The 22677-nt window shown below is 42.9% G+C and overlaps 1 protein-coding gene across 2 annotated transcripts in view; it reads right to left on the bottom strand.

Moving 5' to 3' along the window:
- The window catches only part of VCL (vinculin), a 128095-nt gene extending 105641 nt beyond the window's left edge, over nucleotides 1–22454 (bottom strand). For both annotated transcript variants that reach the window (XM_030799034.1, XM_030799033.1), the window contains exon 1: nucleotides 21714–22454. In XM_030799034.1, coding sequence (XP_030654894.1) covers nucleotides 21714–21881 — 168 coding nt within the window. In that variant the 5' untranslated portion in view covers nucleotides 21882–22454. The remainder of the gene's footprint in view (nucleotides 1–21713) is intronic.
- Between the last annotated feature and the right edge of the window lie 223 nt (nucleotides 22455–22677).

Raw genomic sequence — 22677 nt, 5'->3', positions numbered from 1 at the left:
CTTATTTCCAAAGTGGCACATGTTCATTGTTATGGTAAAAGCACAATGGTAAGAAAACGTTTTTCATTAAAACAATTCTTTAACCTGAAATCCTACCATTCAATCCTGCCACCGAGAGTATGCACTCTTCCACACATATATCATAAACAGATTACCCTACTGTTTTATCTCTCTCTCTTTTTTTGGGGGGGGACAAGGTCTTGCTCTGTTGCCCAGGTCAGAATGCAGTGGGGCGATCACGGTTCACTGCAGCCTCAATCTCCAGGGCTCAAGTGACCCTTCTGCCTCAGCCTCCTGAGTCGCTGGGACTACAGGTGTGCACCACCATGCCCACTTAATTTTTATATTTTTTGTAGAGACAGGGTTTCGCCATGTTGCCCAGGCTGCTCTCAAACTCCTGAGCTCAAGTGATCCACCCACCTCGGTCTCCCAAGGTGTTGGGATTATAGGCATGAGCCATCAAGTGATTGACCCTGTTTTTTCTTAATGTCTTACCAGCATAGATATCTGTCCCTCCCAGCTTGGAATACATATCAGAGTCATTAAAAAACATTGGCATTCCTGAATTCAAGCCCTTTCCTTATGCGCCATCCTTTGAGCTCTCATTTCAACTAGATTGTTTGTGTTTTCTTACAGCATCTCTCTAGGTGGATCCATGCTACCAGCGATTGTATTTAGTTTTTCTTTTTCCAAGTGAGATCAAAAAGGTTAAGGCATGACTTCTTTCATATTCAACTTCAATAAAATCATTGATGAGATCTTTTAGATTTAATAAGAATTCTAGGTTTTCTGCCCTGCGTCTCAAAGTAAGCTCATTTGCATAATTAAAATATTTGCACTCCGACACCACCAATTACTGGCTCTGGACAAGTTACTCAAATTCTCTCAGCCTTAGTTTCCTTACCTGTAAAATAGAGATAATAACCATAGTGCTCCCCTGAAAATAAATTAGTAATTTTTCTTTTTTTTTTTTGAGACAGAGTTTCATTCTTGTTGCCCAGGTTGGAGTGCAATGTCATGATCTCGGCTCACTGCAACCTCCACCTCCTGGGTTCAAGCGATTCTCCAGCCTCAGCCTCCTGAGTAGCTGCGATTACAGGCGTCCGCCACCATGCCCGGCTAATTTTTGTATTTTTAGTAGAGACAGGGTTTCACCATTTTGGCCAGGCTGGTCTCGAACTCCTGACCTCAGGTGATCTGACCATCTCAACCTCCTAAAGTGCTGGGATTACAGGCGTGAGCCACCACGCCGGGCCAATTAGTTATTTTTAAAACATTTACTTTACTGATTCATTTTCAAAATCGAGAACACTATGAATCCAAATATAAATTAAGTAATAATGAGTCTATCTCTAGAATTGATCTTTTTTTTTCTTCCTCTCCCTCTTGTATTCTACACATGCTGCAGATGTATCTTTTCTCTATCTGAACTCCTACCACTGCCTGAAGGCAGCTCTTACTCCTCTTGCTTGAATGGATGGCTCTCCAACCCCAGTATCTCACCAGCGCTCCAATCTATCTTCCTCACTGCTACCAGGATTATTTTACCAAAATTTTATACATCAGCTTAAACACCTCTGTTTTGGGAGGGGAACATCACACACCGGGGCCTGTAGGGGGATGGGGGACAAGGGGAGGGAGAGCATTAGGACAAATACCTAATGTATGTGGGGCTTAAAACCTAGATGATGAGTTGATAGGTGCAGCAAACTACCATGGCACATGTATACCTATGTAACAAACCAGCACGTTCTGCACATGTATCCCAGAACTTAAAGTAAAATAAAGTAAAAATAATAATAATAAAAGATTTCTGTTTTCTAACATCCAACTCTTAGTATGTTCCTCTTCTAGGAATTATCCTGTAAATATACTTGCACATACATAAAATGACATATTTGTGTCATTCTTTACCATATTGTCTGAAACAGCAACAGATCACAAATAACCAAAGATCCTTCCATAAGAGTCTAGTTTAATAAATTATCTACAACCATCAAGGGACTATTATTTAACTGTCAAAAGAAGAGAAAGTTCTGTAGACACAAACAAGAAATGTTCCCCAAAACATGCAAAGGATGAAAAAAAAAATCAAGAAACAGGACAAGACAGCATAACAGGTCTTCATTTGTATGAAAGGGGACTAGTTACTGCCAGATTGTGCACAAACTATCTCTAGAAGCATATCCAAGACATTGGGTTTCTTAAGTGCATCAGTTTCCTATGAGGAGGGAAACTGGGTGGCTGGAGTTCAAGGGGGAAAGGGAGACTTTTCACTGTATACCTTTACCTTTTAAATTTTGAACCAGGTGAATCCTATACCTATTCAAAAACTGAAGTTAGTTTTGTTTTTTTTTTAACTGATTTATGTCATCTGAGTCCCTTCACAAGGGACACAATCCACCTTAACAGTCTCATTACTAAAGCTTCCCCATTCCCTAACTGCACATTCACATCCTTGTATCTTTGTATTCACTCTGCACAGAAGGTATTCCCATTTTCTCTGGCTGGCAAACTTCCTCATGCTTCAAACACTGCCTCTCTAAAGTGGAATGAACTTCCCTTCCTGCCTTACTGCCATATTATGCAAAAGGGCCTTTGGCCTGCTTTCATTCCATGTTTGTCCTTGGCATCAGAGGCTAAGTTCACAGTCCTAGCCCAAGTCCATCAGAAGCTTACATTCCAGCTGGGCATGTGGCTTACATCTGTAATCCTAGCACTTGGGAGGCCAAGGCGGGTAGATCACATGAGCCCAGGAGTTCAAGACCAGCCTGAGCAACATGGTAAAACCCCATTCTATAAATATATGTATATATACACACACACACACACACACACACACACACACATACAAAAATTAGCCAGACATGGTGGCATGCACCTGTAGTAGTCCCAGCTACTTGGGAGGCTGAGGTGGGAGGATGGCTTGAGCCTGGGAGGCTGAAGTTGTAGTGAGCTGAGATCATGCCACTGCACTCCAGCCTGGGCAACAAAACCAGACCCTGTCTCAAAAAAAAGAAAAAGAAAAAGAAAAAGCAGCAGCAGCTTACACCCTTCAGAGACAGAGTTCAGGCCTCTTAAAGTATTAAACGTATGATGAAATAGCAGCATTATAGCAGCATTATTCACAATAGCCAAAAGGTGAAAGCAATCCAAATGTCCATCAGTGGATGAATGGGTAAACAAATGTGGTATGCACATACAATGGAATATAATTCAGCCTTAAAAAGGAAGGAAATTCTGACACATGCTACAACTTGGATGAACCTTGAAGACATTATTCTAAGCGAAATAAGCCAATCACAAAAGGACAAATACTATATGATTTCCATTATATAGAGCATATCACATACTGTATGTTATACAGTATTTACAAACACTGTATGATTCCACTTACATAGAGTAGTCAAATTCACAGAGACAGAAAGAATGGTGGTTGCTGGGCTAGGAGGAATGAGAAATGGGGAGTTTAGTTGGGGAAAATAAAAAGGTTCTGGAGGTATGTGATGGTAATGGTTGCACAACAATGTGAATGTACTTAATGCCACAGATCTATACACTTAAAAATGGTAAAAATTATAAAACTAACATTATGTACATTTTACCAAAATTAAAAAAGAGTGACAGACTCCTGCAGTCTCAAAACAATAAGATTATCCTGACATTTTACCAGATTTTTTTTTTCTTTTTGAGACAGAGTCTTGCTCTGTTGCCCAAGCTAGAGGGCAGTGGCACAATATCCAGCTCAAGCAATCCTCCCACCTCAGTCTCCCAAGTAGCTGGGACTAACGGGCGTACACCACCATGCCTAGTTAATTTTTGTACTTTTTGTAGAAAAGGAGTTTCGTCATGTTGCCCAGGCTGGTCTCGGACTTCTACGCTCAAGCAATCTGCCTGCCTCAGCCTCCTAAAGTGCTAGGATTACAGGCATGAGCCACCTTACCCAGCCTTCACCAGATTCTAAAGGTGCCTTGCTATTCTCACTCTGGTATTAAGCTCTTATAGTTTATAGTTTCTATACTCCAAGAAAAACAAGAACAACAAGAAATGACAATGTTAAGTATAATAAAAGAACAAGAGACTATCAAAACTGAAGCAGATTTTGAAAAAGATTCAAAGGGAATTATAGAAGGGAAAAAGACTGTCATTTAGGCCGGATGTGGTGGCTCATGCCTGTAATCCCAAGACTTTGGGAGGCCCAGGCAGGAGGATCCCTTGAGCTCAAGAGTTCAAGACCAGCCTGGGAAACACAGGGAGACCCCATTATTTACAAAAGCAAATAAATAAAAAGAAAAAAGGCTGAGCATACTGGCTCATGCCTATAATCCCAACACATTGGGAGGCTAAGGTGGGCAGGTCACTTGAGGTCAGGAGTTCAAGATCAGCCTGACCAACATGGTAAAACCCTGTCTCTACTAAAACTACAAAAATTAGCCTGATGTGGTGGTGGATGACTGTAATCCCAGATACTTGGGAGGCTGAGGCAGGAGAATCGCTTGAACCTGGGAGGCGGAGGTTGCAGTGAGCCAAGGTCACACCACTGCCTTCCAGCCTGGGCAACAGAGTGAGACTCCCTCTCAAAAAAAAAAAAAAAAAAAAAAAAAAAAAAGAAAAAGAAAGAAAAAAAGGAAAAGACTGTCATTTAAATTAAAAATTCAGTGAAGGGATTAAATGGCATATTAGAAACTACTACACAAGAATTAGCAAACTTGAAGAACTGAATTAATTACCAAGTGGGAAATATAAACATTTTTTTTTGGAGACAGAGTTTCCCTCTGTCACCCAGGCTGGAGTGCAGTGGCACTGCAACCTCCACCTCCCACGTTCCAGCGATTCTCCCGCCTCAGCCTCCCGAGTAGCTGGGATTACAGGCGCAAGCCACCACGCCCAGCTAATTTTTCGTGTTTTTAGTAGAGATGGGGTTTCACCATGTTGGCCAGGCTGGTCTCAAACTCCTGACCTCAAGTGATCTACCCGCCTCGGCCCCCCAAAGTGCTAGGATTACAGGTGTGAGCCACAGGGCCTGGCCAAAAATTGTTTTAATATCCTTTTATTACTCAGGAGAATAGTAAAGATGCTAATTAATTTAAGACTTTGAAATTAAATATCCATGGCAAAAAACTTCTTGAAAAACTAGAAATACTGAGTTTAACCTCTAAACTAGTAGTTAAGGTCTCCTAATCTCACTTTTCAACTCTATTACTCCTATATTTGGTAGGAATCTGAAAGCGATTCTATCCCTTTTTTCAGGCAAGAGATATTAAGTTAGTCTAGTATCTGGAATAGAATGTACTCATTAAATATTTGATAAACTGCTGGCATGGTGACACACCTGTAATCCCAGCACTCTGGGAGGCTGAGGTGGGAGAATCGCTTGAGCCCAGGAGTTCAAGACCAGCTTGGGCAACATGGCAGAAACCCCATCTCTACAAAAAATACAAAAATTAGCCAGGTATGGTAGTGCACGTATGTAGTCCCAACTACTCAGGAGACTAAGCAGGCTTGAGCCTGGGAGGTGGAGGTTGCAGTGGGCTGAGACCACACCACTGTACTTCAGCCTGAACAACAGAGTGAGACCCTGTCTCAAAACTAAATTGGCTGTTCCAGAATATGATGAATTGCATTTCACAAATGCATAATATTTCTCAACTCTACCTGGAAAGCTGGTTCTATCTTATTATTTCAGTGAATGGCCTGGGTGCCTCTTTGGGATTTTTGTTTTGCTTTTTTTCTTTTTTTTTTTTTTAAAGAAAATAGGACACTGGCCGGGCATGGTGGCTCATGCCTGTAATCCCAGCACTTTGGGAGGCTGAGGCAGGTGGATTGCTTAAGTCCAGAAGTTCAAGACCAGCCTGGGCAACATGGCAAAACCCCATCGCTGCTAAAAATACAAAAAAATTAGCCAGGCATGGCTGTGCATGCTTGTAGTCCTAGCTACTGGGGAGGCTGATGTAGGAGAATCACCTGAACTCAGGAGGTTGAGGCTGCAGTGAGCCGAGATCGAGCCATTGCACTCCAGCCTGGGTGACAGAATGAGACCCTGTCTCCAAAAAAAGAAAAGAAAAGAGAAAAGAAAAGACAATGAATGCTTCAGTTAAAACCCTAAATCCTAAACCCTAATTCTTGCTTCAAATTGGAAAATATATATATACTTTTTCCCTCACTATTGCTTCCAACAAAATAACTGTAAATTAAAAATTTAGATGTCTATCTTTAATCATGGGAAACTGGCAATCAAAGGTTCAAGCACCTAAAACTGTGAGTGATATTTTCCCCACAGTTGGTAAAACTGTATATTCCACAACATATGGAATTCTACTGAAAGCTTTCATTGGCATTTTGCCTTGTTGAATAAAAGTTAGAAGCTATGCTTAGACTTTTTTTTTTTAAGTCAACACTGCCTTTTCATTAGACTAACATTTAAAATATGACTTAAAATCATGGGAAAATACAGTAATGATAAAATCTAACACTCATAAAGCTCTTAGCTCTGTGTCAGGAATAGTTATAAACATTTTAATGAACTAATTTAACCCACACAACAACATTATGAGCCAGGTACTATCTTTAGCTTTGTTTTACATAGGAGGATCATGAGAAATGGAGATTAAATAACTTCCCCAATGTTACCTATCTCGAAGGTGTCAACAGTGGGATTTAAAAATAAGGAGTTTAATGCTTAACCATTATACTACTGTACTGCTTCCCAAAATTTTTATCATGTGCTGATTATCATATGCTGATTTATCTAGTATCTATATCTAAAGTGTGACTTTGGTATTTGCTAACTCATACTACCGCATTTTGCCAAAGATGGCTATTCTGCTCATTTGCAAAAGGTCAAAACTAATAGACAATTCTACATCCATGTTTATTTTTTTATTTACACTTACATATTCTGTATAATCCTGTGCTGGGCTGTGCAGGATTATCCCCATCTGCACCCCAGGACTCTGTGCCTAGACTTTTTTCACTCAGAGAACACAAATTAGATGGTCCTCTTGCATGCAGTGCCCTGTGTCAAGCAATTATTTACAGCTACTTTCCTAATTGGCAGTTAAATTTCACCAAGATTCAACCACAGCCTGATATATATTTCTCCAAAGAAGCTTAAAACAGTTTTTGATCGGAGCAAAAATGGCCTTCCTATTTGTTTATTCAACAAATACTTTACTCCACAAGGCAAGATCCTACTATATGCCAAGCACCATGATGGATACTAAAAATTCAGAGACAAACACAGCAGAGCCAATATTTGCCCCTGAGGCTCTGGTGGGGAGAGATGTTAAACAGTGAATAATCACACAAATAATTAATTACAATTGTGATAAGCATAATAAGGAAAAAATATAGAAAGTACATGATAGAAGGGCTTAACCTAGCTTAGAGGTAGTCAGGGAAAGTGTCCCTGAAAAATGGACATTTACTATGAAAACTGAGGATTAGCAGAAATTATCCAAGTAAAGAAGTACAGAAGAGTACATCAGGCAGAAGGAAGGCCAACAGGAAGCACTGTGCTTTGGAGGAAACAAAAACCCAGTGAGTTTGGGCAGCCACAAGCAGAAAGCAGCTGAGGCCAATGCTCAAAGGTCTCTTCCTAACTAGGTAGCCCACCACCTCCTCACTCCTCTCATACCATACCAGTCTCGATCTGCTGCTGGCCCACTGTATGTGTGTCACTCTTCCCCCACGTCACTACCACTTCACATCTTCTCCATGACTCCAAAGAATAAAAACCACTGTATTTGTAGTAGTTAACACACAACTCTTTAAGAAGAATAATATAAATTCTGCAACAATTATATTGGTGGAGAGAATGTGAATAAATCTTTTTTATCAGATTATTGACTTCTCTGTGTTTTAGGCAACTTGAGGCCAGAGACCATATCTTATATATCTCAACACCGAGCAATGTGCATAGCTGGAGTTTGACAAGTAATTTTACTATTTGGGGAGAATTGCAGAATGAGAAATTTAAGTGTTGCTGATCTACATTTTTTCTTATATAAGATTTACTAGCCTATTCATATATCCTTATCTATTTTAATTGCAAGAATAAAAACATGTTATCCACCTGGTAGATAAAAGATGAGCCAGTTCTCCAGGGATGGAGAGAGGACAAAGAGAACGCTGGAAACACAAGGAAGCTATATAACAAAGGTCCCTCAACTCTCAACTCTAACAACTGTGCCATTTCTTTCTTCACAGAAAGCTTACTCATGGGAATAACTTAAGCTTATTTCAAAAGAAGGAATGACTTTGACTTGGATGGTGGCCAGCTGTGGTAAGAAGTGCAGTGAAATTCAGCCACTTTCCCCTTAAAAGTCACTCAACTGGAAATTTTATCAGTGGGAAATTCTCTAAGGGCCAAAGACTCTATTTTCTGCAGCTTAACAACATTTGTAAAACATTTTGAGTTCTAAGATTCACCACCTCTCTCCTCTATACACACACCCCACACTTAGGCCAATCCAGTGTGCTAACTTCTGATAGAAGTGACATGGAATTTTTTGGAATCTAAAAGTTCAAAATATGTACCCAACACAATATAATATCATTTATAAATCTTTGTTTCTCTTTGAGACTGTATAAATATTTGGTACATAGCAACATTTGAGGGCAGGAAAAGAGAAACATCATGCCTTCCAGTGGAGGCAAGAGATAATCAGCTATCCTTATTATCATGAAATAACCTAAAATGACTAGCTGGTATATTAAATATCAGAACATAACACACTTAATTGAAGAACTACCATGAGCAGGGGACTACGGTAAACACAGAACCAATAATATGAAGAATAAAACCCAGTCCTTGCCCTCCAGAAACCAACAGTCTAAAGGGAGACACCCTAGGAGAGTAAGGAGGGGAGGGGGAAGAAAATTTGATATGAAATCCATCATCCAAGGACTGATTATCCAGTATATGACGACACAAATTCTACAGATTTACCAAGGGACTTCAAAGAAGGCAGTGAGTTCCCCATTTCCTATGTCCAATTATACAAGTTCCCTTTTACCTAACACTCTATCCCATTCTACCTCTTTGCATACATGCAGTGCACATACTTAACGTAATCAATGGTTTTTTGACCCTATGTCTTTTTTTTTTTTTTTTTTGAGACAGTTTCACACTTGTTGCCCACGCTGGAGTGCAATGGCGCAGCTCACTGCAACCTCTGCCTCCTGGGTTCAAACGATTCTCCTGCCTCAGCCTCCCAAGTAGCTGGGATTACAGGCAACTGTCACCATGCCCAGCTAATTTTTTGAATTTTTAGTAGAGACGTGGTTTCGCCATGTTGGCCAGGCTGGTGTCAAACTCCTGACCTCAGGTGATCCACCTGCCTCAGCATCCTAGAGTGCTGGGATTACAGGCGTGAGCCACCGTGCCCAGCCCCCATGTCTTAATAAGTATGTTGAGACCAGAAGTTCGTTCAGGATGAGGTTCATTATCTTGAAGTTATTTCATTTCATATTTTCTGAAACAGCAGTTTCCTATCTAGAGCACAGCTCCCCAAATGGCAGAGAAAGTCTTGGGGTATTTTAAGACAGTGGGTTTCCTCACCTTGCTTTGAAAATTCATGAGCAGGAAAGTGAACTAGAGATGGGTTTTGTTTTTGTTTTTGTTTTTTTTTAACGGTGAAAAGGATAAAAGCTGGTGCATCTATATATAGTTAAATTTGTATTTATACCCAGAGAAACATAACTTGGTTTGGAGTAACAAGAAAAAATGATGTAAATCAAGTTCAAGTAGACAGAAATGAAAAAGGCTGAGAAATACTGAGAGAAGATTGCAAATAAAGATAGATTTTCTAAATTTTCAACAATAAAAATGCATTATTTTGTAACAAGAAAAAATATTCTTTCAGACTATATGAAGACACAGCATGATAAAAGTGATTACTAATAGTATACTGTTCAATAGTATTATTATTATTATTTTTTTTTTTTTTTTTTTTTTTGAGACGGAGTCTTGCTCTGTGCCCCAGGCTGGAGTGCAGTGGCGCGATCTCGGCTCACTGCAAGCTCCGCCTCCCGGGTTCACGCCATTCTCCTGCCTCAGCCTCTCCGAGTAGCTGGGACTACAGGCGCCCGCCAACACACCCGGCTAATTTTTTGTATTTTTAGTAGAGACGGGGTTTCACTGTGTTAGCCAGGATGGTCTCGATCTCCTGACCTCGTGATCCGCCCGCCTCGGCCTCCCAAAGTGCTGGGATTACAGGCTTGAGCCACCGCGCCCGGCCAATAGTATTATTTTTAGTGAGATATGAAAATTAAAATACTTTATGATAAAAATACAAAAGAACAAAATTCCCTACTTACATATTCTCAACTTCCTTCCCTAATAAATCTTTTTGTAACTTGTTAAGAAGAAAAAGGTAGGCTGGTGCAGTGGCTCACAGCCTGTAATCCCAACACTTTGGGAATCCGAGGCGGATGGATCACTTGAAGTCAGGAGTTTGAGACCAGCCTGGCCAACATGGTAAAACTCTGTCTCTACTAAAAATACAAAAAATTAGCCGGGTGTGTGGCGCATGCTTGTAATTTCGGCTACTTGGGAGGCTGAAGAGGGAGGATCACTTGAACCCAGGAGGCAGAGGTTGCAGTGAGCTGAGATCTCACCACTGCACTCCAGCCTGGGCAACAGAGCAAGACTCCATCTCAAAAAAGTAAAGAAAAAAAAAAAAAGAAAAAGGTGGCTGGGGGCGGTAGTTCACGCCTGTAATCCCAACACTTTGGGAGGCCGAGGGGTGGTTCATTTGAGGTCAGGAGTTCAAGACCAGCCTGGCCAATAGGTGAAACCCCGTCTCTACTAAAAATACAAAAATTAGCCAGGTGTGGTGACGCATGCCTGTAGTCCCAGCTACTTGGGAGGCTGAAACAGGAGAATTGCTTGAATCCGTGAGGCGGAGGTTGCAGTGAGTCAAGATCATGCCATAGCCTGGGCAACAGAGTGAGACTCTGTCTCAAAATAATAATAATAATAATAATAAAAAATAAGGTAAGACAGCTTTCCTTTCCATAACAATTCCCAACAGAAACAGAATTAAAGCTGGGCACAGTGGCTCACACCTGTAATCCCAGCACTTTGGGAGGCTGAGGCAGGCGGATCACGAGATCAGGAGATCGAGACCATCCTGGCTAACATGGTGAAACCCTGTCTCTACTAAAAATACAAAAAAATTAGCCGGGCGTGGTGGCGGGCGCCTGTAGTCCCAGCTACTCGGGAGGCTGAGGCAGGAGAATGGCATGAACCCGGGAGGTGGAGCTTGCAGTGAGCCGAGATCGCGCCACTGCACTCCAGGCTGGGCAATAGAGCGAGACTCTGTCTCAAAAAAAAATAAAAATAAAAAACAGAATTAAATACTAAAATGGCTGGGGGAAAAAAAAAAGCAGCAGCCACCTAGACAATTTGAAAATTATGTTACCTGAACTTATATGGCCCACTATATTCAAACAATACTGCAAGACTTCTACAGATCCAGGGTACAAGGAAAAGAAAGACACACGAAAGCTTTCAATGGGAGGTCCTTCCTCCAATATATCAAATTTCTTCTCTATCTTTCAGTCTTATTACAGACTTGAATTTTCCCCCCCAAAAGTTAACTCTTAAGGATTTACATTATTTAGCACTGAAAGTTGTTGAAACTTAAAAATGCCAAGGCAGAAGTTTGTTTTTTATTCTAGTCCGATCTATATAGAAAAGTTTAAGGGCTGACCTGCCGGAGAGCAACAAGAACTGACTGAATGGACCTTCCTCATCAAGAATTCTGACCAAACAGCATATTCTAGAAAGAAACCTCTACAAAGAAAGCAGCTAATCTCTGATATTTGCTCATTAAAGACCGCTACTTCTTTTGATACTGCCCTAATGCTGGTTTATTATGTAAAAATACACCCCGCTGTCAGAACCATGACCTAAAGGTTTAATGAAAAGGCTGGGCCCAAATCAGCCAGAAAGCAAAAAAGCAGCAGATCAACTTTGTGATATCTTTGTCTCTTGCCATATGGTTCAGGGAAATAAAGATCCTTTAATGAGGAATTCTGACTCATAGTATGAGACTACATTGTAACCAGCAGGGCTCCAAATAATATATCAACATCTGGTCTAAATCGTTAAATTTTAAAAAGGCACTCCCAAGAAGAGAATGCAAAATCCCAACGCCACTTTCAGATAGAAGGCAACATACTCTCACGTTATGAATTTAGTAAGTGATCTGCATAGCTGAAATGACTCTGAAACAGAAAAACCACAACCCAAAATAGCCTGAACACTTTTGTTATGTCAAACAATGGGCAGTTAGCCATTCATTCCTCTCTCTTAGTATATATTTCACTTGTTTCAGTCAAAGCCCATTATAAATTCCGTGAGATGGCTCAAATTTGGCTATACCAGATATTTGAAAGCTGGGGATGGGAAATATTCGTTGTACAATAATTCCTAATACTATATGTTATAAATAAAAATAAATGCTATGCATATGTTCACTTAATTTAAAAATTTAGGCCAGGCACGGTGGCTCATGCCTATAATCCCAGCACTTTGGGAAGCCAAGGTGGGTAGATCACCTGAGGTCAGGAGTTCGAGACCAGACTGGCCAACATGGTGAAACCCCATCTTTACTAAAAATACAAAAAATTAGCCGGCCGTGATGGTGGGTGCCTGTAATCCCAGCTACTTGGGAGGCTGAGGCAGGAGCATCACTTGAACCCAGGAGGCAGAGGTTGCAGCGAGCGGAGATTGTGCCACTGCACTCCAGCCTGGGCAACAAGAGTGAAACTCTGTCTCAAAAAAAAAAAAAAATTTAGGCTGAGCGCAGTGGCTCATGCCTGTAATCCCAGCAGTTTGGGAGGCCAAGGCAGGTGGATCACTTGAGCCCAGGAGTTCAAGAACGGCCTGGGCAACATGGCAAAACCCCATTTGGATATTTGTTTAAATACTACTAAAAATACAAAAATAGTTGGGCGTGATGGTGTAAGCCTGTAGTCCCAACTACTCGGGAGGCTGCGGTGGGAGGATCAATGCCCAGGTCGACACTACAGTGAGCCCAGATTGTGCCACTGCACTCCAGCCTGGGCAGCAGAGCGAGACCCTGTCTCAAAATAAATAAATACATAAAAATAAAAATGACTATATATAAAACATAAACACTTCATAACTATATAAATGATGAGTAATTAAATAAGTATGGGTTAAATATCCCTTATCTGAAATGCTTCAGATCAGAAGTATCTCATATTTCAGATTTTTTTGGATTTGGGAATTTTTGCATATATATCATGAGCTATATTGGAGATAGGACCAAAGGTTAAACACAAAATTCATTTATGTTTCGTATACACCTTATACACATAGCATGAAGGTAATTTTACATAATAGTTGTAATAATTTGTGCATGAAACAAAGTTTTGACTTCTACCCATCACATGAGGTCAGACGTGGAATTTTCCACGAGTGGCGTCATGTCAATACTCAAAAAGTCAGATTTTGGAGCATTTCAGATTTCAGATTTTCAGATTAGAGATACTCAACCTGTGTATGAAATAACCAGGCTAGTTTGTTTTTAAACAAATATCTAAGAAATAGTAAAATTCAAATGAGTCCTATAAAAGTAATTTGTCCTACTGTTGTCCTTACTCCAGGACTGTAACAGGAGGACCCAATCTAAGCTACTGTTGCTGATACCAGAGGACTTTTGCCCTCTTACTTTGTCCATTTAGAGTTATACCAGCTCTATTTATAAAACAGCTTTAGAAAAGCCCAATTTTCCACTGTGTGGATGTAAACAAACATTTAAGTTGTGGTTCCATTAAAATTTAAACATAGCTGTAGCCCTGCATATCCTTGAGTTCCACATCTATGGATTCAACCAACTGGAGATCAAAAATATACAAATAAAAATAGGCCGGGCGCAGTGGCTCACACCTGTAATCCCAGCACTTTGGGAGGCCGAGGCGAGCAGATCACCTGAGGTCAGGAGTTCAAGAGCAGCCTGGCTAACAAGGTAAAACCCCGTCTCTACTAAAAATACAAAAATTAGCCAGGCATTATGGTGGGTGCCTATAATCCCAGCTACTCAGGAGGCTGAGGTGGGAGAATCTCTTGAACCTGGGAGGCAGAGGTTGCAGTGAGCCGACATTGTGCAATTGCACTCCAGCCTGGGTAAAAGAGTGAGGCTCTGTCTCAAAAAAATAAATAAAAATAAAAATAAAAAACAATACAACAATAAAAATAAAAATAAAAAAACAGCATAACTATTTATAACATTTACATTATATTAGGTATTACAGTATAAGTAATCTAGAGATGACAAAGTATACAGGAGGATGTGCATAGGTTATATGCAAATACCACAGCACTTTATATAAGTAACTTGAGTATCTGCAGATTTTGGTATCCGAGGGGGGGTCCTGCAACCAATACCCCATGGATACCAACGGATAACTGCCCATCTCCAAAAATCTTCTGTTCTCTCAGTCACATGAGTAAATGTTAAAAATGATTGGAACAAAATATATATGTCTCTGGCTGGGTGCAGTGGCTCACATCTGTAATCCCAGCACTTTGGGAGGCCAAGGCGGGTGGATCACATGAGGTCAGGAGTTTGAGACCAGCCTGGCCAACATGGTGAAACCCCATCTCTACTAAAAATACAAAAAATTAGCCAGGCGTGGTGGCACATGACTGTAATCCCAGCTACTCAGGAGGCTGAGACAGGAAAATCACTTGAACCTGGGAGGCAGAGGTTGCAGTGAGCCAAGATCGCACCACTGCACTCCAGCCTGGGCAACAGAGCGAGACTGCATCTCAAAAAAGAAAAAAAAGAAAAAAATATATATCTATCTAGAGATATAGATATCTGTCTCATTCTTACATCTCTTTTGATGTAGGAACAGCTTTACAAATGAAACTTCATGATCCCCCAAGGAATCTACAAAGTTATTTTAAATATGATTTCATTCTAATAGGCTTCAAGCTAAGCAGTCACATATACCACAAAAACTCTTCATCTGTTTTGCAGGCATACTTTTGTGCTGATCTGTATCTACTCTAATTTCTCAAAAAAGAAATGCTGTGGGTCAGGCGCAGTGGCTCACGTCTGTAACCACAGCACTTTGGGAGGCTGAGGAGGGTGGATGGCCTGAGGTCAGGAAATCAAGACCACCCTGGCCAACATGGTGAAACCTAGTGTCCACTAAAAATACAAAAATTAGCCAGGCATGATGGCACATGCCTGTAATCCCAGCTACTCGGGAGGCTAAAGCAAGAGAATCGCTTGAACCCAGAAGGCGGAGGTTGCGGTGAGCCGAGATCGCACCACTGCACTCCAGCCTGGGCAACAGAGTGAGACTCCATCTCAAAAAAAAAAAAAGAAAAGAAAAGAAAAGAAACGCTGTGAAATTGGATGTGGCTATGAAACAAGCTTACCTTCACATCATTCTTCCCATATAGGCCATTCATGCAGGCTATGCTAAAGCCAGGCTCTAAACAGATACTGTTGCCAGGCCCAGGACAAATGGAACCTCTATGACTAACAGCATTCCTGTTGCTTCTGATTCTAGATGGGAAACCTCCACTGATATTTAACAACTTTGCTCTAAGTAGATGTGGAATGGTGGTGTGAAAAAAAGCAGAGGATCTGGAACAACAGACCACAGTTCAAGTCCAGGTTAACTAGCTGTGCCACTGTGGGCAGGTTACTTAATTTATCTGAACTACAGTATCCTCCCTCATCTGTAAAACGGAGACCACCACTATACCTACCCATAGATTGCTATGAGATTATAAATATGAAAGTATTTTATGAGCTATAAATGATCACATAAATATTCTTTTTATTTACTCTGTTTTTTCCTTAGCATAGGAATTATATATTAATTTTCAAAAATTGGAAAATATAGAAAAATATTAAGAAGAAAAAAATCACCCACCCAAACATTGTTACTTATTTAACTGAAATAAAGTCTAATATCAACCAAATTTTAAAGCAAAAATATTTTCAGATGTTAATACTGATAATTACAAATGACAAAATTAACTGCTGCTCTCCTTTTAAGATCAGAGTAGGCTGGACACAGTGGCTCATGCCTATAATCCCAGCACTTTGGGAGGCTGAGGCAGGAGTATTATTTGAGGCCAGGAGTTCAAGACCAGCCTTGGAAATATAGTGAAACCCTATCTCTACAAAAAAAATTTTTTAATTAGCCAGGCGTGGAGATGCACCCCTATAGTCCCAGCTACTAAGGAGGCTGAGGTGGGAGGATCTGTTGAGCCCAGGAGTTCAAGGCTGCAGTAAGCTATGATCACACCACTACACTCCAGCCTGGGTGACAGAGGAAGACCCCATCTCTAAATAAAAACAAAACAAGAGCAGAGCAGTCTTTCCTATTTATCAGTGTAAAGTGAAGATAATACTGCTATTTGTCCCAGAGCTGGTCCCAAGAGCATATGATATACGGGTGAGTCCCATAAAAGTCAAGGCCACAAAAAACTCCCAAAATAAATATTTCATGAGTCCAAGGAATACTTACAACACATGCTCTCAGATGCACTGGAGAAAGCAAAGTATCTGAAGCCCCATTAACAAAACTGGCATGACTGTAATGTCACATCACAGACTGACACATTTCTATGGGCCACTTTAATGAAAAAAAGAAAAATGTATAGACCATGCTACAAAGTAGACAAAGACTTGTGACTTTTTCACACTGCCTGCTGAATCCAAGCCTTCTTAGAATTTCTTGTGCACCTCCCCTATTTTTCCTTTCCCACCCTTCCCTTGACTACCTCTTCTTCCTTGTTTCATTATTGAATTGGACTCGCTCTCTGTGTTTAAAACTGCCTTAAATAGAGTTTTAAGTGGTACATGCCTGTAATCCCTGCCACCTGGGAGGCCGAGGCAGGAGAATCACTTGAACCCGGGAGGCAGAAGTTGCAGCGAGCTGAGGTCACACCACTGCACTCCAGCTTTGGCTACAGAGTGAGACTCTATCTCAAAATAAATAAATAAATAAATAAATAAATAAATACTCCCAACCTACCCCCTCCCTAATTGTGGAGTAAAAGTGATGACCCAGTTGCTATATATATATATATCAGTGACCAGACTACTTTGCTTAGCAAATATACATGAAATTACAAATCCTAATGAGTCCTGCCCCCCCAAAAAAGTAAGTAATGCCTTCCTTTCTTTTTTTTTTTTTTTTTTTTGAGACAGAGTCTCCCTCTGTCGCCAGGCTGGAGTGCAGTGGCATGATCTCGGCTCAGTGCAACCTCTGCCTCCCAGGTTCAAGCGATTCTCCTGCCTCAGCCTCCCGAGTAGCTGGGACTACAGGCGCGTGCCACCATGCCCAGTTAATTTTTGTATTTTTAGTAGAGATGGGGTTTCACCATGTTGGCCAGGATGGTCTCCATCTCTTGACCTCGTGATCAGCCCGCCTCGGCCTCCCAAAGTGTTGGGATTATAGGCGTGAGCCACCACACCTGGCCAAGTAATGCCTTTCTTACCACATCTCTAAATATTCAAATCCCATCTGTCTTTAAGACCCACCTCAATGTTATATCCTCCATGAAGCCTTCCCTGATTCTCCAGTCAAAAGTAATCTCATCTTCCTCTGACCTTCCATCATACTCTGTTTCCTCAGTGCCACTTAAGACTTCCAATTCAGCCAGGCGTGGTGGCTCACGCCTGTAATCCCAGCACTTTGGGAGGCCAAGATGGACAGATAACCTGAGGTCAGGAGTTCGAGACTAGCCTGACCAACACGGAGAAACCCCGTCTCTACCAAAAATACAAAATTAGCCAGGCGTGGTGGCACATGCCTGTAATCCCAGCTACTAGGGAGGCTGAGGCAGGAGAATCACTTGAACCTGGGAGGCAGAGGTTGCGGTGAGCCAAGATCGCGCCACTGCACTCCAGCCTGGGCAGTAACAGCGAAACTCCATCTCATAAAAAAAAAAAAAAGACTTCCAATTCAGTATCATACTGATTGTGCCAGGCATCACACTTATTGCTTTGGCATTTGAAGGGGTCTCAATAAATACCTGCTTGATAAGTGAATGACTATGTACAACAATTGAGAATTTCATCTTCATCTAGTAAATTTTAATTATGGAAATATCTGAAAGTCATTTAGGCTCAAGAACAGTAAATGAAGTCGTTGAGCTCAAGAATGCCTACTTCAGTCAAAATGTACATTTTCTTGACCAAAATAAGACTAATTGGCATACGTATGTAAATAACCTGAAAGAAATTCCCAAAGAAAAGCACTGGAATAAGGACATAACCTCCCAAAGTAACTCCCAAGAAATACTCACCCAGATTATATAAATTCCAGAAGATTTGTTCTAAAATCAGTTTCATTATTTTACAGTAATACCATGTTTCTTTTCTAGCAAATTCAGAGTTCAATTATCCAGTTCTATTATTTCTTCTTCTAATATATTTCTGATTAATTCCTTCTCCATTTTCCCTGCCACTCCCAAGTCCAGGCCTTCATTTTCTTCATAACCAACCAATTTTAAAAGCTTCCCAATTTGTCTCCCTTCCCATAGTTCCTTCAACAATATTTATTGAGTGATCCCATGTGCCAATTTTGAGGGCAGGAACTGAGGACCATATAAAGAAATATCAGACCAGGCACAGTAGCTCACAACTGTAATCCAGCACTTTGAGAGGCCAAGGCCGGAGGATTGCTTCAACCCAGGGATTCGAGACCAGCCTGGGCAACATAACAAGACCCTGTCTCTATTTAAAACCAAAACAAAATATTTTAAAAAGAGAGAAATATCAGACAAGGCCTGACCCCCAGGAACAATCTTGAAGCATGTACAGAATCCACATATTTAACGGTCACAATTGGAACCGAGAATTTGAAGCAATGGGTAGGTCCTCTGGCCTCCCCAAAACACACTATACTATTCTCACACGCCATTCTCACGCAGTCTTTCTCACATACTATTCTCATCCTCCTCCCCCTCCTGCTCTCTTTGTTCATCCTATTGGATAAGGCCTATGTTACACTGCCCGTATGTCACACACCAACTTCATCTCCAATTTCTCTCCAACTTGTCTCCTGAGCTGCAATCAAGATAATCTACTTGCTGTAACCTGGAAGTGACTTACTCACAAGTGCCTTTGTTCATGATTAACTATTTATCAGCACAATCCTCCCTACTTTGTCTCTGCTAACCCATAGCTACCACCAATCTCAAGTCCCCTCTTTTGTATGTGTTGGAAAGTATATAACTTAACTACATATCATTGTTTTCATCTTATAACCTTATTTCTTTTGTATTTGTCTCACAGTATATATTACAGTGTTGCCTAACTAAGGGCGTATATCACAATCACCTATGGAGCTTCTTAAAAAATACAAAGGCCTGGCCGGGCACGGTGGCACACGCTTGTAATCTCAGCACTTTGGGAGGCTGAGGTGGGCAAATCACAAGGTCAAGAGATGGAGATCATCCTGGCCAACATGGTGAAACCCCGTCTCTACTAAAAATACAAAAATTAGCTGGGCACGGTGGTGCGAACCTGTAGTCCTAGCTACTCAGGAGGCTGAGGCAGGAGAATCGCTTGAACCTGGGAGGAGGACGTTGCAGTGAGCCCAGATCAGGTCACTGCACTCCAACCTCGTGACAGAGGAAAACTCCGTCTCAAAAACAAACAAACAAACAAAGGCCTTCAGCTACTTGGGAGGCTGAGGTGGGAGGATTTTTCTCAGCCCAGGACATGGAGGCTGCAGTGAGCTATGATCACGCCACTGCACTCCAGCGCCTGCGTGACAGAGAGAGACCCAGTCTCAAAAAAAAAAAAAAAAAAAAAGCAAAATACAAAGGCCTTGACCCGTGGGAGCTGGACATCTTTATTTCTAAAAAGCCCCACTGATGATTTTCATGTACACTCTAAGCTGAGAAGCACTGATTTATTGCAATGTTTTCCATATAACAGACATTCAATGCCTATTAATTCACGGCATGGAAGCCCATAAATAACTTTTCTCTAAATAGCCTAACCAGATATCAACCCCTAGACTACACTAGCTCTGTTCCAAGTGCAACATGTGGTTTTAAGATTTCATTTCCTGAAGTACTACATGGAGAGACACTATTACCTTGTCCCTTTACATTGTTTCCTATTTGTTGAAAAATGGAGGCCTGGAATGCAGCCATGTTAGACAACACTACATAAGAATGTACTCTGGAGTGTTCTGTTCAAATTAGTTATAAAAAGAAGAACAATGTACAAGTAGACATTGTGAATGAATACAGCATTCTTACTGAATGAATAGATTCTTACTAAAGCTATAGAGAAGAAAGATCAGGAATTTGGTCGGTGGTGTCACCCTGTCTTCCTAGCTACCAGTCTCCTAAATTGCTTGAGACAGTCCAGGGACCCCTGAAGACTGAGGAAGACTTTCAGCTGCTAAAGAGCCTCTAAGTGCACTCAAGTGCTCAAATCAGATAAGTAACCCAAGCCCCACCCAGACAGATCCACAGTTGCCTCCCAACTGCCCTGACACACACTATTTACACAGCTCAGTGGGGGAGCAGTATGAACTTTTTCCAAAGTTGTTCCTCACAGGCAGGACCAGTCTGAGTCACCCAGCCAGGGTGGGAAAGAAAAGTGTGACATTAGCCAGGAAAGTGTTGGGAGACTGGTCTCAGCACCTCTTTTTTCCCATTTCAGACGTGGGCTCCACCTCCTCCAGGAATCACCTCGGTTATGAGTCACAGCTGTGGGTTACAGGGGTCTGCAGAGCCACCAGGAAAGTTGTGGATGGGGAGGGGATGCCCCAGCCTTTTCTCCGGCAGGGGCGGCAGATCCCAGATTTCACAGGCCTCTCCCAACAGCTCCATCTTGCTTCCTGCCAGGAGGAGGGGCCAAGGAGGGCCCCCGAGTCCAGAAAGGCCACAGTGGGAGGAGGCCGTTTGACAGCAGGTAAAGCTAGGTGGAAATGTCCACAGGAGGGAATGAAAGGAAGGGCAGCAGGGCTGAGCGGAAGGAAAAACCGGGCTTGTGGTCACGAATGACTGCATAAAGGTGTGAGAGTGCCAGAGGAGTGAGCATAAGTAAAATGCCCAGGAGGGAGGAGGGGGCGACAGAGAGTGAGGTAAGTGAATAAAAGGGCGGAATACAGGGAGCTCTGGGGAGCGAGGGTGGGCGAGGCGGGTCTCAGGGTGAGGGGCAGAAGTATTAGAAAGGAGGACAACGTGGCTCAAATAAGGATCCCTAGAAGAGAAGGCAAGGGATCCGTGGGAAGGCCCGCTCTCCCTCCCCCACACATCCAGATCGAGGAGGCCTAAAAAGGTGCTGAGAGCGAGGAAGTCAACGTGGGGGCGAAGCCTGCGAGGGGCAGGGACCCTCGGACATCCCGGCAACTCTCATTTATTGGGTGCCTGCTGTGGGCCACACGCCGCGCGAGGCACTCCACAAATAATACCTCACCAGATCTTCACGACAAGCCCGCAAGGCAGCCTTTTTCCTGACTGCTCCCATTTTATAGATGAGGACACTGAGGCCCGGAGAGGCTCAAGACTCGCTCAAGGTCACAGGGCGGAGAAGAGGCCATTCCAACCCTTGGCGCCTGGCTCCGGAACCCACGCGGAAAGCCACGGCCAGCAAACCGGCCACAGGCAGCCGCGACGCGGGCCGGGGCCCCGGGGACACCTCCCGCGCCCGCTCCCGCGCCAGGCCCTGCGCGCTCACCCGGACGAGGTTGCTGACGGCCGCCTGCACGGCGGCCACGGGCGCGGTGAGGTCAGGAATGGCTTTGCCGTCCACCTCGCCCTCCTCGTGCATTATCACCAGGTGGGAGATCTGCTGTGCCACCGGCTCCAGGATGCTCTCGATCGTGCGCGTATGAAACACTGGCATCGCGGCGGCGAGCGGGGCGGCGAACCGCGGGCGACAGAGAAGTAGGATCCACGGGGCCGGGAACCGGCGAAGAGACAGACTCTGTGCAGCGACTACGGAGTCGGGGCTTCCCTCGGCGTAACCAGCCTCACGGGCTCCCCGCCCCCTCTGGTCGCCGCGCCCAATGGCAGCGCCGCTCAGACCTGGGCCGCCACTCCTACTGGTCCCTTTTCGAGATGCTCCGCCCCAGCCACCCCGCCGCCAAACCCCGCCCCTCCCCCATTCCCAAGGGAGGGGCCCGGGATTGGGGCTGAGCCGCCGGGATTGCTACCGGATTCCCGAGCCCTAACGCCGGGCGCTCCTTATAAGGGCATGGTGGGAACGGAGCGGGCGGCTGGAGCCGGCTGGCCCCGCCCCTGGGCCGCCTCCCGCCTCGGATCTGGGGAGCTCCGCCCCTCTGCAGAATCACCTCAGAGGGGCGGGGTCTCCTCACCTCAGGCGGCGCTAGAGTTTGATAAGACCAGGAGGTCTCCCACGTCCCCTCCTCAACTTTTCCCTTCACACGAAACCCTCAGAATACTCCTTCCATTCCCTCCCAGCAATGCATGAGAAGGTTTTTAGTAAAAGATTCAAACAGCAGAGGTGCACTGAGAAACAGCAGCGTCCCATTCACGTAAACGCAGACTCCGCCCCCTGCCCTCCTCAGAGACATTCTGTTTAACAGCTGGGTGTGTAGCTTTCTAGACTTGTCTACAGATTCACTTCTACATATATCTTTTCTAAGTAAATGAGATTAATAAACATTTTCCTGGAACTA

The sequence above is a fragment of the Nomascus leucogenys genome, chromosome 18, assembly GCF_006542625.1.
Source record: "Nomascus leucogenys isolate Asia chromosome 18, Asia_NLE_v1, whole genome shotgun sequence".
In the NCBI taxonomy this organism is placed as follows: domain Eukaryota; kingdom Metazoa; phylum Chordata; class Mammalia; order Primates; family Hylobatidae; genus Nomascus; species Nomascus leucogenys.
Note: the sequence above shows the minus strand (reverse complement) of the source record. Positions and strands in the feature narration are given on the sequence as shown.